Raw genomic sequence first — 15,450 nt, 5'->3', positions numbered from 1 at the left:
GTGATGTCCTTAGGTTGGTTAGGTTTAAGTAGTTCAAAGTACTAGGGGACTGATGACGTCAGATGCTAAGTACCATAGTGCTCAGAGCCATTTGAGTCACTTTTGAATCATCCGATTTGGCACCTCTATATTTCTGAACTTCTCCATGAACCATGGACCTTGACGTTGGTGGGGAGGCTTCCGTGCCTCAGCGATACAGATGGCCGTACTGTAGGTGCAACCACAGCGGAGGGGTATCTGTTGAGAGGCCAGACAAACGTGTGGCTCCTGAAGAGGGGCAGCAGCCTTTTCAGTAGTTGCAGGGGCAACAGTCTGGATGATTGACTGACCTGGCCTTGCAATATTAACCAAAACGGCCTTGCTGTGCTGGTACTGTGAACGGCTGAAAGCAAGGGGAAACTACGGCTGTAAATGATGATGGCGTCCTCTTGGGTAAAATATTCCGGAGGTAAAATAGTCCCCCATTCGGATCTCCGGGCGGGGACTACTCAAGAGGGCGTCGTTATCAGGAAAAAGAAAACTGGCGTTCTACGGATCGGAGCGTGGAATGTCAGATCCCTTAACCGGGCAGGTAGATTAGAAAATTTAAAAAGGGAAATGGATAGGTTAAAGTTAGATATAGTGGGAATTAGTGAAGTTCGGTGGCAGGAGGAACAAGACTTTTGGTTAGGTGAATACAGGGTTATAAACACAAAATCAAATAGGGGTAATGCAGCAGTAGGTTTAATAATGAATAAAAAAACAGGAATGCGGGTAAGCTACTACAAACAGCATAGTGAACGCATTATTGTGGGAAAGATAGACACGAAGCCTACGCCTACTAGAGTAGTACCAGTTTATATGCCAACTAGCTCTGCAGATGATGAAGAAATTGAAGAAATGTATGATGAGATAAAAGAAATTATTCAGGTAGTGAAGGGAGACGAAAATTTAATAGTCATGGGTGACTGGAATTCAACAGTAGGAAAAGGAAGAGAAGGAAACGTAGTAGGTGAATATGGAATGGGGCTAAGAAATGAAAGAGGAAGCCGCCTGGTAGAAATTTGCGCAGAGCATAACTTGATCATAGCTAACACTTGGTTCAAGAATCATGAAAGAAGGTTGTACACATGGCAGAACCCTGGAGAGACTAGAAGGTATCAGACAAATTATATAATGGTAAGACAGAGATTTAGGAACCAGGTTTTAAATTGTAAGACATTTCCAGGGGCAGATGTGGACTCTGACCACAATCTATTGGTTATGAACTGTAGATTAAAACTGAAGAAACTGCAAAAAGGTGAGAATTTAAGGAGATGGGACCTGGATAAACTGACTAAACCAGAGGTTGTACAGAGTTTCAAGGAGAGCATAAGGGAACAATTGACAGGAATGGGGGAAAGAATACAATAGAAGAAGAATGGGTAGCTCTGAGGGATGAAGTAGTGAAGGCAGCAGAGGATCAAGTAGGTAAAAAGACGAGGGCTAGTAGAACTCCTTGTGTAACAGAAGAAATATTGAACTTAATTGACGAAAGGAGAACATATAAAAATGCAGTAAATGAAGCAGGCAAAAAGGAATACAGACGTCTCAAAAATGAGATCGACAGGAAGTGCAAAATGGCTAAGCAAGGATGGCTAGAGGACAAATGTAAGGATGTAGATGCTTATCTCACTAGGGGTAAGATAGATACTGCCAACAGGAAAATTAAAGAGACCTTTGGAGAAAAGAGAACCACTTGTATGAATATCAAGAGCTCAGATGGAAACCCAGTTCTAAGCAAAGAAGGGAAAGCAGAAAGGTGGAAGCAGTATATAGACGGTCTATACAAGGGCGATGTACTTGAGGACAATATTATGGAAATGGAAGAGGATGTAGATGAAGATGAAATGGGAGATACGATACTGCGTGAAGAGTTTGACAGAGCACTGAAAGACCTGAGTCGAAACAAGGCCCCGGGAGTAAACAACATTCCATTAGAACTACTGCTGGCCTTGGGAGAGCCAGTCATGACAAAACTCTACCATCTGGTGAGCAAGATGTATGAGACAGGAGAAATACTCTCAGACTTCAAGAAGAATATAATAATTCCAATCCCAAAGAAAGCAGGTGTTGACAGATGTGAAAATTACCGAACTATCAGTTTAATATGTCACAGTTACAAAATACTAACGCGAATTCTTTACAGACAAATGGAAAAACTGGTAGAAGCCGACCTCGGGGAACATCAGTTTGGATTCCGTAGAAATAATGGAACACGTGAGGCAATACTGACTCTACGACTTATTTTAGAAGAAAGATTAAGGAAAGGCAAACCTACGTTTCTAGCATTTGTAGACTTAGATAAAGCTTTTGACAATGTTGACTGGAATACTCTCTTTCAAATTCTAAAGGTGGCAGGGGTAAAATACAGGGAGCGAAAGGCTATTTACAATTTGTACAGCAACCAAATGGCAGTTATAAGAGTCGAGGGGCGTGAAAGGGAAGCAGTGGTCGGGAAGGGAGTGAGACAGGGTTGTAGCCTGTCCCCGATGTTATTCAATCTATATATTGAGCAAGCAGTAAAGGAAACAAAAGAAAAGTTCGGAATAGATATTAAAATCCATGGAGAAGAAATAAAAACATTGAGGTTCGCCGATGACATTGTAATTCGGTCAGAGACAGCAAAGGACTTGGAAGAGCAGTTGAACGGAATGGACAGTGTCTTGAAAGGAGGATATAACATGAACATCAACAAAAGCAAAACGAGGATAATGGAATGTAGTCGAATTAAGTCGGGAGATGCTGAGGGAATTAGATCAGGAAATGAGACAAAGTAGCAAAGGAGTTTTGCTATTTGGGTAGCAAAATAACTGATGATGGTCGAAGTAGAGAAGATATAAAATCTAGACTGGCAATGGCAAGGAAATCGTTTCTGAAGAAGAGAAATTTGTTAACATCGAGTATAGATTCAAGTGTCAGGAAATCGTTTCTGAAAGTATTTGTATGAAGTGTAGCCATGTATGGAAGTGAAACATGGACGATAAATATTTTGGACAGGAAGAGAATAGAAGCTTTCGTAATGTGATGCTACAGAAGAATGCTGAAGATTAGATAGGCAGATCACATAACTAATGATGAAGTATTGAATAGAATTGGGGAGAAGAGGAGTATGTGGCACAACTTGACAAAAAGAAGGGACCGGTTAGTAGGACATGTTCTGAGGCATCAAGGGATCACAAATTTAGCATTGGAGGGCAGCGTGGAAGGTAAAAATCGTAGAAGGAGACCAAGAGATGAATACACTAAGCAGATTCAGAAGGATGTGGGTTGCAGTAAGTACTGGAAGATGAAGATGAAGCTTGCACAGGATAGGGTAGCATGAAGAGCTGCATCAAACCACAACAACAACAACAACATATTTCAGAAACTAATAAACACATTCAATGAATTTTGTTTTTCGATGAACGGGAAAATCAAAATGTTTTTTTTTCATACCCTTTCTTAGGTGTTCAATATGCCCCCCTTGAGATGCACGGCATATGTCAATCCGGTATTCAAATTGTTCCTACACTGCAGCGAGCATGTCTTGAGTTACAGCTTCCACAGCTGCTGTTATGCGAGGTCTCAGTCCTTCATTGTTGCTGGTAACGGAGGCACATAAACAGAGTGTTTTATAAACCACCACAAGAAATAATGACATATAGTCTGGTCCGGTGACCATTGAGGCCAGTAATATAAGGGTGAATCATTTGGTCCAGTGCGACCGATCCATTGTTCAGTAATCCACTGGTTTAAAAATTCCTGCACTTCCAGTTGCCAGAGTGGCGGTGCACCGTCTTGTTGGTAAATGAAGCCGTTCGAATCAGTCTCCAACTGTGGGAAAAGAAACTTCTCAAGCATATCGAGATATGTGCTTCCCGTAACAGTTTTCTCGGCAAAGAAAAATGGGCCGTATACCTTTTCCCGTGAAACTGCACAAAACACATTAAATTTTGGCGACCCCCTCTAATTTTGTACAACTTCAAGAGGTTGTTCCATACCCCATATTCTCACATTATGACGGTCCACCTTTTCATTTAAATGAAATGTTGCCTCGTCACTAAACACTAAGCGTGGAAGAAAACTGTCATCCTCCGTCTTGCCAAAAACGAAGTTACAGATCGGCACACATTGTTGTTTGTCACCTTCACGAAGAGCTTGCAGTAACTTAATTTTGTATGGTTTCACATGTAAACGTCGACGCAACACTCCGGCCAGACGGACATCGGGGGCGTGTTGAGCTGTCGAGCTGCACGGCGAGCGGATTTCTGCGGACTCCTTGTGAAACTGTGGCGGATGCGTTCGACGTCTGTGTCAGACACTTGGGGACGGCACGGCGATTTGCCTTAACACAAACAAGCTGTGTCTCGGAATTGTTCATGCCATCGTCTAATGCTCTGTGCTGTAGCAGGATCCACATCGTACCAAGTACGAAAGTCACGCTGAACAGTTATTACTGACCCGCACTGCGCAAAACGTAGAACACAAAACGCTTTCTGTTGTCGCGACACAATTTTTGCTAGAATTAAAGTGGGCGCTCACTGCTGCTACCTACCGTGAACCACGTAAAACTCGAGAGTTTGTTCTTTCCAACAGTACATTGTCCACGCACATATCCCAAATAACATAGTAGTTACGATTTCTTTTTAAATCGGGTGAGTCCTTTTGATACACCCTATATTGCTAACAGGGGAACAGTTAGTACTTAATTTGATCCGGACCTAGTTAAAACTGAGAATGAATTCTTTTCTCTTCCAATGCCACTGAACACTGACCATTGAGGATACGTATCAAGCGAATTGTCCTCTTTCAATGTGGGGAGAGAGGAGGGTGATGTGTGACGACATTTGTAAACGTAGGCAATGCAAAGACCGATAAAAGAACACCTTCCTCCTCACCCTTATATCCAATAACAGCACTCACCATTGTAAACAGGATGGTCCATTGATCGTGACCGGGCCAAATATCTCACGATATAAGCGTCAAATGAAAAAACTACAAAGAACGAAACTTGTCTAGCTTGAAGGGGGAAACCAGATGGCGCTATGGTTGGCCCGCTAGATGGCGCTGCCATAGGTCAAACGGATATCAACTGCGTTTTTTTTAATAGGAACCCCCTTTTTTTATTACATATTCGTATAGTACGTAGAGAAATATGAATGTTTTAGTTGGACCACTTTTCTTGCTTTGCGATAGATGGGGCTGTAATAGTCACAAACATATGGCTCACAATTTTAGACGAACGTTTGGTAACAGGTAGGTTTTTTAATTTAAAATACAAAACGTAGGTACGTTTGAACATTTTATTTATGTTGTTCCAATGCGATACACGTACCTTTGTGAACTTATAATTTCTGAGAACGCATGCTGTTACAGCGTGATTAGCTGTAAATACCACATTAATGCAATAAATGCTCAAAATGATGTTCGTCAATCTCAATGCATTTGGCAATACGTGTAACAAAATTAATCTCAACAGCCAGTGGTTCGCCTTCCGTAATATTCGCACATGCACCGACTATGCGCTGACGAATGTTGTCAGGCGTAGTCGGTGGATCACGATAGCAAATATCCTTCAACTTTCCCCACAGAAAGGAATCCGGGCCGGTCGCGGTGGTCTAGCGGTTCTAGGCGCTCAGTCCGGAACCGCACGACTGCTACGGTCGCAGGTTCGAATCCTGCCTCGGGCATGGATGTGTGTGATGTCCTTAGGTTAGTTAGGTTTAAGTAGTTCAAAGTTCTAGGGGACTGATGACCACAGATGTTAAGTCCCACAGTGCTCAGAGCCATTTGAACCAAGGAATCCGGGAACGTCAGGTCTGGTGAACGTGCGGGCCATGGTATGGTGATTCGACGACCAATCCACCTGTCATGAAATACGCTATTCAATACCGCTTCAACCGCACGCGAGCTATGTGCCGGACATCCATCACGTTGGAAGTACATCGCCATTGTGTCATGCAGTGAAACATCTTGTAGTAACATCGGTAGAACATTACGTAGGAAATCAGCATACATTACGCTATTTAGATTGCCGTCGATAAAATGGGGGCCAATTATCCTTCCTCCCATAATGCCGCACCAAACATTAACGCGCCAAGGTCGCTGATGTTCCACTTGTCGCAGCCATCGTGGATTTTCCGTTGCCCAGTGGTGCATATTATGCCGGTTTACGTTACCGCTGTTGGTGAATGACGCTTCGTCGCTAAATAGAACGCGTGCAAAAAATCTGTCATCGTCCCGTAATTTCTCTTGTGCCCAGTGGCAGAACAGTACATGACGTTCAAAGTCGTAGCCATGCAATTCCTGGTGCATAGAAATATGGTACGGGTGCAATCGATGTTGATGTAGCATTATCAACACCGACGTTTTTGAGATTGCCGATTCTCGCGCAATTTGTCTGCTACTGATGTGCGGACTAGCCGCGACAGCAGGTAAAACACCTACTTGGGCATCATCATTTGTTGCACGTCGTGGTTGACGTTTCACATGTGGCCGAACACTTCCTGTTTGCTTAAATAACATAACTATCCGGCGAACGGTCCGGACACTTGGATCATGTCGTGCAGGATACCGAGCAGCATACATAGCACACGCCCGTTGGGCATTTTGATCACAATAGCCATACATCAACACGATATCGACCTTTTCCGCAATTGGTAAACGGTCCATTTTAACACGGGTAATGTATCACGAAGCAAATACCGTCCGCACTGGCGGAATGTTACGTGATACCACGTACTTATTTGTTTGCGACTATTACAGCGCCATCTATCACAAGGCGAAAAAAAATGGTCCAACTAAAACATTCATATTACTACACGAAAATTAATAACAATGGGGGTTCCTATTAAAAAAAAAACGCAGTTGATATCCGTTTGACCTATGGCATCTAGCGGGCCAACCACAGCGCCATCTGGTTTCCCCCTTCAAGCTAGACGAATTTCGTTCTTTGTAGTTTGTTTGATTTGATACTTATTTCGTGAGATATTTGGCCCGGTCACTATCAATGGACCACCCTGTATAAAGCAACCAAACTAGTGGTCATTCAGCAGTTATCAATACACCCTGAGGAAGGCGTCTTGCAATAGTCGCCGAAACATCGGAATTTTATAGTTGACACTGCGGCCTCAAACCCAGATGAATTTTATTGACAGTGGCAGCGGCCGCGGCCACGGAAGCCTACGTTTACATCGACTGTGATGACACTTGTTCGTGACACGACACTAAGTTACCTGCATGTCGGCGGCGAATCCGTGCGGGCCGAGCTGCGTGATGTTGTTGTGGGAGAGCAGCAGCGCGTACACCTCGTAGAAGACGGGCCCCGGCAGCGCGGTGAGCGCGGTGGCCGTGCAGTTCATCACGACCTGGCGCACGAACAGCATCAGGCCGAAGACGGCCGTCAGCTGGACGGGCGCGCAGCTGCACGGCTCGGGGCAGCCCTGGTCCAGCGGCGGCACGCGCGCCAGCGGCCCCAGCCCGTGGCGCGCCTCCGTCGCCGGCTGCCGCGGCACCGCCCCCGCCGCCCCCAGCAGCAGGGCCAGCCACAGCGCCCGGCCGCCTCGCTCCATCCTGCGGCACACACCACACCTGCTCTTACCTGCCGGCAGTGTTCTCTGTCGCTTACTAGAAAATATACGTTATACATCAACTGGATGTGGACAAAAATACGCAACTGGCCATTAAAATTGGTACATCTCGAAGATGACGTACTACAGACGCGAAATTTAACCGACGGGAAGAAGATGCTTTGATATGCAAATCATTAGCTTTTCAGAGCATTCACACAAGGTTGGCGCCGGTGGCGACACCTGCAACGCGCTGACATGAGGAAAGTTTCCAACCGATTTCTCATACACGAACAGCAGTTGACCGGCGTTGCCTGGTGAAACGTTGTTGTGATGCTTCGTGTAAGGAGGAGAAATGCTTACCATCACGTTTCCGACTTTGATTAAGGTCGGATTGTAGCCTATCGCGATTGCGGTTTATCGTATCGCGACATTGCTGCTCGCGTTGGTCGAGATCCAATGACTGCTAGCAGAATATGGAATCGGTCGGTTCAGGAGGGTAATACGGAACGCCGTGCTGGATCCCAACGGCATCGTATCACTAGCAGTCGAGATGACAGGCATCTTATCCGCATGGCTGTAACGGATCGTGCAGCCACGTCTCGATCCCTCAGTCAACAGATGGGGACCTTTGCAAGACAACAACCATCTGCACGAACAGTTCGTCGACGCTTGCAGCAGCATGGACTACCACCTCAGAGACCATGGCTTCGGTTACCCTTGACGGCGCATCACAGACAGGAGCGCCTGCGACGGTGTACTCGACGTCGAACCTGGGTGCACGAATGGCAAAACGTCATTTTGCTGCATGAATCCAGGTTCTGTTTACAGCACCATGATGGTCGCATCCGTGTTTGGCGTCATCGCGGTGAACCCACATTGGAAGCGTGATTCGTCATCGCCATACTGGCGTATCACCCGGCGTGATGGTATCGCATGCCATTGGTTACACGTCTCGGTCACCTCTTGTTCGCATTGACGGCACTTTGAACAGTGGACGTTACATTTGACATGTGGCTCTACCCTTCATTCGATCCCTGCGAAACCCTACATTTCAGCAGGATAATGCACGACCGCATGTTACAGGTCCTGTACGGGCCTTTCTGGATACAGAAAATGTTTCGACTGCTGCCCTGGCCAGCACATTCTTCAGATCTTTCACCAACTGATAACGTCTGGTCAATGGTGGCCGAGCAACTGGCTCGTCACAATACGCCAGTCACTACTCTTGATGAACTGTGGTATCGTGTTGAAGGTGCATGGGCAGCTGTACCTGTACACGCCATCCAAGCTCTGTTTGAGTCAATGACCAGGCGTATCAAGGCCGTTATTACGGCCAGAGGTGGTTGTTCTGGGTACTGATTTCTCAGTATCTGTGCACCCAAATTGCGTGAAAATATAATCACATGTGAGTTCTAGTATAATAGATTTGTCCAATGAATACCCGTTTATCATCTGCATTTCTTCTTGGTGTAGCAATTTTAATGACCAGTAATGTACGTCTAGTCACACTACTATAACCGCAGCTTACGTTCGACGTGAACGTGGCAGACGGGAACAGTAGCATCGGAGGGTATATAAATAGTTTCGTAGGGGCGCGGAAAACACTGCAGCCATTGTCGTAATGGAGGGATGTATCTGAAGTCCAAAAGGGCCCCATCATTTGCTTTCGGGCAAAGCGTGGAGGCATTTCCGGGACGGCAAAGTTCGTAAACGGTTCGCGTGCCGCCGTACATGTCAGAATTCTGATTTCCAAAACCGTGCCGAGGCAGCTGTGTGGCACCGCGGGCCGTGGATGACAAGTGTGAACGATGGCTGCAGAGACGAGCGACTAATTTCCCAGATGAACCAAGGGGCTACCAATGATATCTGCTCAACGATCGTTCAGCGAACGTTACTGCGTATGAGACTCTAAGCAGGTGCCCGGTTCATGCAACCATGCTGACTACTGTTCATCGGTGACAAAGGCTGAAACTGGCACGCCGATACTGCAACTGGACGTCCACTGAGAGGAGACAGGTGGCCTTTTCAGATGAATCACGTTTTATGATCCAGCGAACACATGACTGTAGGCACGTACGGCCCTCCAGCTATCGTCGGAAGCGTCGAGTCACGAGGACGGAGCGTTGTTGTTTGGGGAATGCTTTCGTGCGTGACCTCGACGTTCTGGAAGGCACAATGAATCAAAACAAGTATTATGAGCCGTGGTAAAAATTGTTGTTTTGAAGACTGTATCACGCCCCAACCTTTCATTTTGTTTTAGTTTATTATTTATTAGGGCCCGGGTTCGATTCCAGGCTGGGTCGGAGATTTTCTCCGTTCAGGGACTGGGTGTTTTTGTTGTCCTAATCATGATAATTTCATCCCCATCGACGTGCAAGTCGCCGAAGTGGCGTCAAATCGAAAGACTTGCACCCGGCGAACGGTCTACCCGACGGGAGGCCTTAGTCACACGACATTTACATTTCTTTAAATTTTTTTAGTCATCAGTCTTCTGACTGGTTTGCAGCCCGCCATGAATTCCTCCCTTGTGCAAACCTCTTCATCTCAGAATAGCACTTGCAATCTAAATCCTCAATTGTTTGCTGGATATAATCCAATCTCTGTCGTTCTTTACAGTTTTTACCCTCTACAGCTCCCTCCAGTACCATGGAAGTTATTCCACGGTGTCTTATTCCACGATGTCCAGCCCTCCTGTCCCTTCTTCTTGTCAGTGTTTTCCGTATATTCCTTTCCTCGCCGATTCTGCGAAGAACCTCCTCATTCCTTAACTCATCAGTCTACCTAATTTTCAACATTCGTCTGTAGCACCACTTCACAAAGGCTTCTCTTATTTTCTGTTCCGGTTATCCCATAGTCCATGTTTCATTGCTGCTGTGCTCCAAACGTACGTTCTCAGGAATTTCTGCCTCAAATTAAGGCCTCTGTTTGATATCAGTGGACTTACCTTGGGCAGGAATACCCTTTTTGCCAGTGCGAGCCTGCTTGTTATGTCCTCCTTGCTCCGTACGTCATGGGTTAGTTTGCTGCCTAGGTAGCAGAATTCCTTAACGTTATCTACTTCATGATCACCAATCCTAACGTTAAGTTTCTCGCTGTTCTCATTTCTGCTACTTTTCATTACTTTCTGTGCGGCTGGTCCCGGCGGAGGTTCGAGTTCTCCCTCGGGCATGGGTATGTGTGTTTGTCCTTAGGATAATTTAGGTTAAGTAGTGTGTAAGCTTAGGGACTGATGACCTTAGCAGTTAAGTCCCATAAGATTTCACACACATATGAACAGTTTTTTCACTACTTTCGTCCTTCTTCGATTTACTCTAAATTCATATTCTGTACGCATTTGACTGTATATTCCCTACAGTAGATGTGTAGTTCTTCTTCACTTTCACTGAGGATAGCAGTGCTATCAGCAAGTCTTATCAGTGATATCTTTTCACCCTGAATTTTAATTCCACTGTTGAACCATTTATTTATTTCTGTAACTGCTTCTTCGGTGGATAGATTGAACAGTAGGGGCTACAGACTATATCCCTGTCTTACACCCTTTTTAATACGAGCACTTCGTTCTTGGTCTTCCAGTCTTATTGTTCCCTCTTGGCTCTGGTACATTGAGCCGTGGTAAAAATTGCTGTTTTGAAGAGCGCGCCGCAACGCGTAGTGTGAAGCATTCGCCCTCCGTTTCTGGCGGTGGCGCCGCTGTGGCAATCGCAGCCTTGTTGTCACCCTCTGGTGGGAAAGGGTCAAGTTGCTTGTTCACGTGCATTTAAGCGACACTGTGAACTCGCCTAGTGGTCAGTTGGTCAGCCGGGTCAGTGTAGGGCAGTCAGTGTCTGTCTGTCGTCCGAAGTGCTAGTATGTGTTAGGCCGCGGGTCTGCTCGAGTTTGTTCAGGCAATGATCATTGCCGGTTGGATCGATCGGTTGGTCGGTCGCGCGCTGAGACACAAGATGACTTGTCCGCCTTGAGCGTCGGCGCATGTGAGGTCGCCACTTGAGTCCGGTGGGCCGCGCCGTATAGCGAGGGGTAGTGGTTTCGCGGCCGACACGAGAGCAACAGGAGTCAACCCACGACATCGGTGTGGCCGGTGCGAGCTGAGATGACGTGAGACGGGAGATCGGCGCGCCTTCCTGCGTCCATTGAAGCGGCTGGCAGCGGGCGGTTTGGGAGAGCGTTTTGGGGGTGCTGCGCCAGGTCTTCGCCAGACATGGCAGTTTATTAGAAGTTAAGTGAGTTAAGTGAGTTAAGTGATTCGTGATATGTTGTTTCATTTACTTGTTAAATTCTGCTTGTTTTCTGGGTCACTCACTCGTCACAAGTTGCTGGTCTGTCTCTCGTACGCATTTGTTAGGCAATTAGTGTCTCTCTGTCTGTGTGTCGGTCTGCCGTACGTTAATAGCTGCCTCTGTCATGTTTGTCGGATTCGGTGTTAACGAATTTATTGCTTGAAGTGTAACGGCCGAATTCCGGAAATATGTATTTGTCTTGCCTATCATCTTGAGAGGCGGTATATGTGTACTGTAGAGCATGTTAACTCGTTTGGCCAACCTTGTATAATTTTATGTAAGATTGCATTTCATGGGCTTTTATTTAAATGGTCATTTTAGTATATAAAGTTGCAACCCTTCCATCATAAGACTTTTCTTAGAAGTTAAAATCAAGTTGCACCTTCGGTGGCAAGTTAATCTTTTAATTTTAGTGTTTTGTACCATTTCCATCCCTCCTACGGGGTGCATGGTTTGTGTGCCTGTGTGAATTGTTAAAACTTTTACTTTAAAGTGATCTGGTGTGTTGCAGATTTGCACCTGTGTAGTCTTTCAGAGAATGTTGTGAGCGGTCGTGACTATGGCCGTGTCAAAAGGGAGCGGCAAAGTTCTCAGCCCGAAAGCTCACACACTCAAAAATTTGTTTCTTTCTGCCTATGAATAAATTGTAACTTGATATTAAGAGGGTGCTTTCTGCTCATAATTTTAAATCTGTTTCTAAAAAAAAAGATTTTAGGAATAAAATTCCCATTTCTTAAAAGTAATTTCATTTTGATTTCATCAGTTACTCCCTGGCAACTACTTCCACGCTCACATAGTGTGATTAAATGTTCTTGATGAATCGCTAGTAAATACCCTTGGGGACCATGTCCTCTCCTACACGCAGTTTGTTTTTTCCCTCGCCACCATGGCACCTACCAGCAGGACAGCGCAATGTCTCTCACAGCTCGCAGTGTATCTGCGTGATTCGAACACACTAGGATTTTACTGTACTCCCCTGGACCCCAAACTCGCCGGATTAAGACCCAGTCGAGGATCTATGGTGTAAGTAGGCTGTTTAGGTTTTTATTGGTAACGCCACCTCTGTATGAAAATCACTGGCTGTGCTGTGTGCAGTCTGTGGCTGCTTTGCATTGTTGTAATACTCGCCATTGTAGTGTTAGGCAGCTGGCTGTGAACAGCGCGTAGCATTGCGCAGTTGGAGGTGAGCCGCCAGCAGTGGTGGATGTGGGGAGAGAGATGGCGGAGATTTGTAATTTGTCATGAACTGCTATATTTATACATGATGATATCAAGGTAAATACATTGTTTGTTATCTATTAATATCTTTCATTTGCTAACCATCCCTATCAGTAGTTAGTGCCTTCCATAGTTTGAATCTTTTATTTAGCTGGCAGTAGTGGCGCTCGCTGTATTGCAGTAGCTTGAGCAGCGAAGATTTTTGTGAGGTAAGTGATTTGTGAAAGGTATAGTTTAATGTTAGTCAGGGCCATTCTTTTGTAGGGATTTTTGAAAGTCAGATTGCGTTGCGCTAAAAAAAAAGAAATATTGTGTATCAGTTTAAGGACAGTCGTGTATAATTGTTCAAAGGGGAAGTTTCATATGTCGACCCTTAGCCTAGGATACCTCACTGGAATCTTCTGATTTTTTTCTTGTAGTTTGTGTAATTAGTGTAGCTATTGTTTATTGCTAGCGCGTAATTATAGAGAGAATTTCCTTTGTAGTTGTAGTTTTTCATTGTTGTACAGTAAAACAGTTGTGGCATGCATGTAGATTTGCACCAAGTATTTCGCAGCTGCGCTGGCAATTAAGTAGACATTATTTCCATTGCTATGTTATTTTATTTGTGCTCTTCAAATTGCGCTTTTCTGTGTTATCGTGTGAAATACTGTGACGATAATGGCGTGTGAAAAACGTAATACTAGGCTCCAAAGTAAACTGAGAAATGACAGTGAAGACGAAAGCAGTGTGTTAGCGCCGCAGAGTAATGAATTAACTAATGTTCAAAGTAGTAATTTGGTAATTGCGCATAGGGAAATGGAGCGGGCGGCAAACAATGGTGTACACAGTGAAACAGGTAGTGAACAGGGAAGCGTTATCGATCGATTGGTCGGCAACAGCTCGCCTCAGGAATCGGGAATGACAGAACACAATATTGCAAATACTGCAGACTCAGGTTTTGGGTTCCCACCGTTTTCTCAAATGAGTCAAGACACATTTTCCACTTGTCAAAATGTGAATGTTGCCGGTGCAACTTCACTGCCGAAAAGCACTGAGGAACATGTTTCAGACACCAGTGCATTGTTATTACAATTAATGCAACAAATGGGACAAAAGCTTGAAAAGTTAGACACAATGGAACAACATCAGAGACAAACACAGCAACAGTTAGACACAATGGAACAAAATCAGAGACAAACACAGCAAAAGCTTCAAAAGTTAGACACAGTGGAACAAAATCTTAAAAAGTTAGACTCATTGGAACAAACACTTGAACAAACACGTGAAGATTTAACTACTGAGTTACATAACATTGAATCGAAATGTCAAAAAGTCTGTAATGACGTAAAAACACAAATTTGTGAGCATTTTCAACCTATTTTTTCGCGGCATGAAAATGCATTACAGAATCACGAAGCAGCCATAAAAGAACTGCAAATTATTGTTCATGAAAATCATGAGACCTTGCAAGCCAAATCTGACTCAGTTGCATCTACCGATTCGGTTACGCAACTTGAAAAAATTCAGGAAAACTTAAAGGACACAGTAGATACTCTGAAACGTGGTTCAGAAAAACACACTGAAGAAATAAGTTTACTATCGGAGAAAGTAGCCGAACTTTCGGATCAGGTCACTAACTTATCTACAAAGGTAGATGATGATCTGAATGACACAAGACCCGTAGCCTTCACTGACACAGAAGAGTATGAACAAATAAGAAAATTCAAACAAAATCAGAATCAAAGTAATACACAACACCAAAGAGAAATCCGGGAAGTAAAAGATCAGCTGACACAGGTAATAAAAGAATTACGTATTTCAGAGGACACTGGCGCTCCAACACGGGAAGAGGGACTCAGAAACACGGAAAAGCCGCAAAATAATAACACAGGGCATTTCGGAAGTTATGAAAGAAATTGGCAATGTGCACCGAATTTTGAGATGGAACGGCCGACACGACCTAACAATGACCGATATGCGACTCGCCGACATGATGATTTTGACTATAAGCTGTTCATTACTACACGTAAATTCAAAACATTTAAGAATTCTGGCAACGACATTCATCCACAAGCATGGCTCCATCAATTCTCTCATTGTTTTCCTCCCAACTGGTCGTTCAAATGGTTCAAATGGCTCTGAGCACTATGGGACTCAACTGCTGAGGTCATTAGTCCCCTAGAACTTAGAACTAGTTAAACCTAACTAACCTAAGGACATCACAAACATCCATGCCCGAGGCAGGATTCGAACCTGCGACAGTAGCGGTCTTGCGGTTCCAGACTGCAGCGCCTTTAACCGCACGGCCACTTCGGCCGGCCAACTGGTCGTTGGAACACAGATTAGAATTTATGTGTGGCTACTTAGAGAATGAACCAGCTGTAAGAATGCGATCGGTCATT

The 15,450-nt window shown here is 44.8% G+C and overlaps 1 protein-coding gene across 1 annotated transcript in view; it reads right to left on the bottom strand.

Annotated features, from left to right (window-relative positions):
- The window catches only part of LOC126458122 (leucine-rich repeat-containing G-protein coupled receptor 5-like), a 448,428-nt gene that overhangs the window by 69,828 nt on the left and 363,150 nt on the right, over positions 1-15,450 (bottom strand). Inside the window, exon 2 of the mRNA XM_050094952.1 lies at positions 7,236-7,572. Within this exon, the coding sequence (XP_049950909.1) occupies positions 7,236-7,572 (337 nt within the window). The remainder of the gene's footprint in view (positions 1-7,235; positions 7,573-15,450) is intronic.

The sequence above is a fragment of the Schistocerca serialis genome, chromosome 2 (genome assembly GCF_023864345.2).
Source record: "Schistocerca serialis cubense isolate TAMUIC-IGC-003099 chromosome 2, iqSchSeri2.2, whole genome shotgun sequence".
Lineage (NCBI taxonomy): Eukaryota > Metazoa > Arthropoda > Insecta > Orthoptera > Acrididae > Schistocerca > Schistocerca serialis.
Note: the sequence above shows the minus strand (reverse complement) of the source record. Positions and strands in the feature narration are given on the sequence as shown.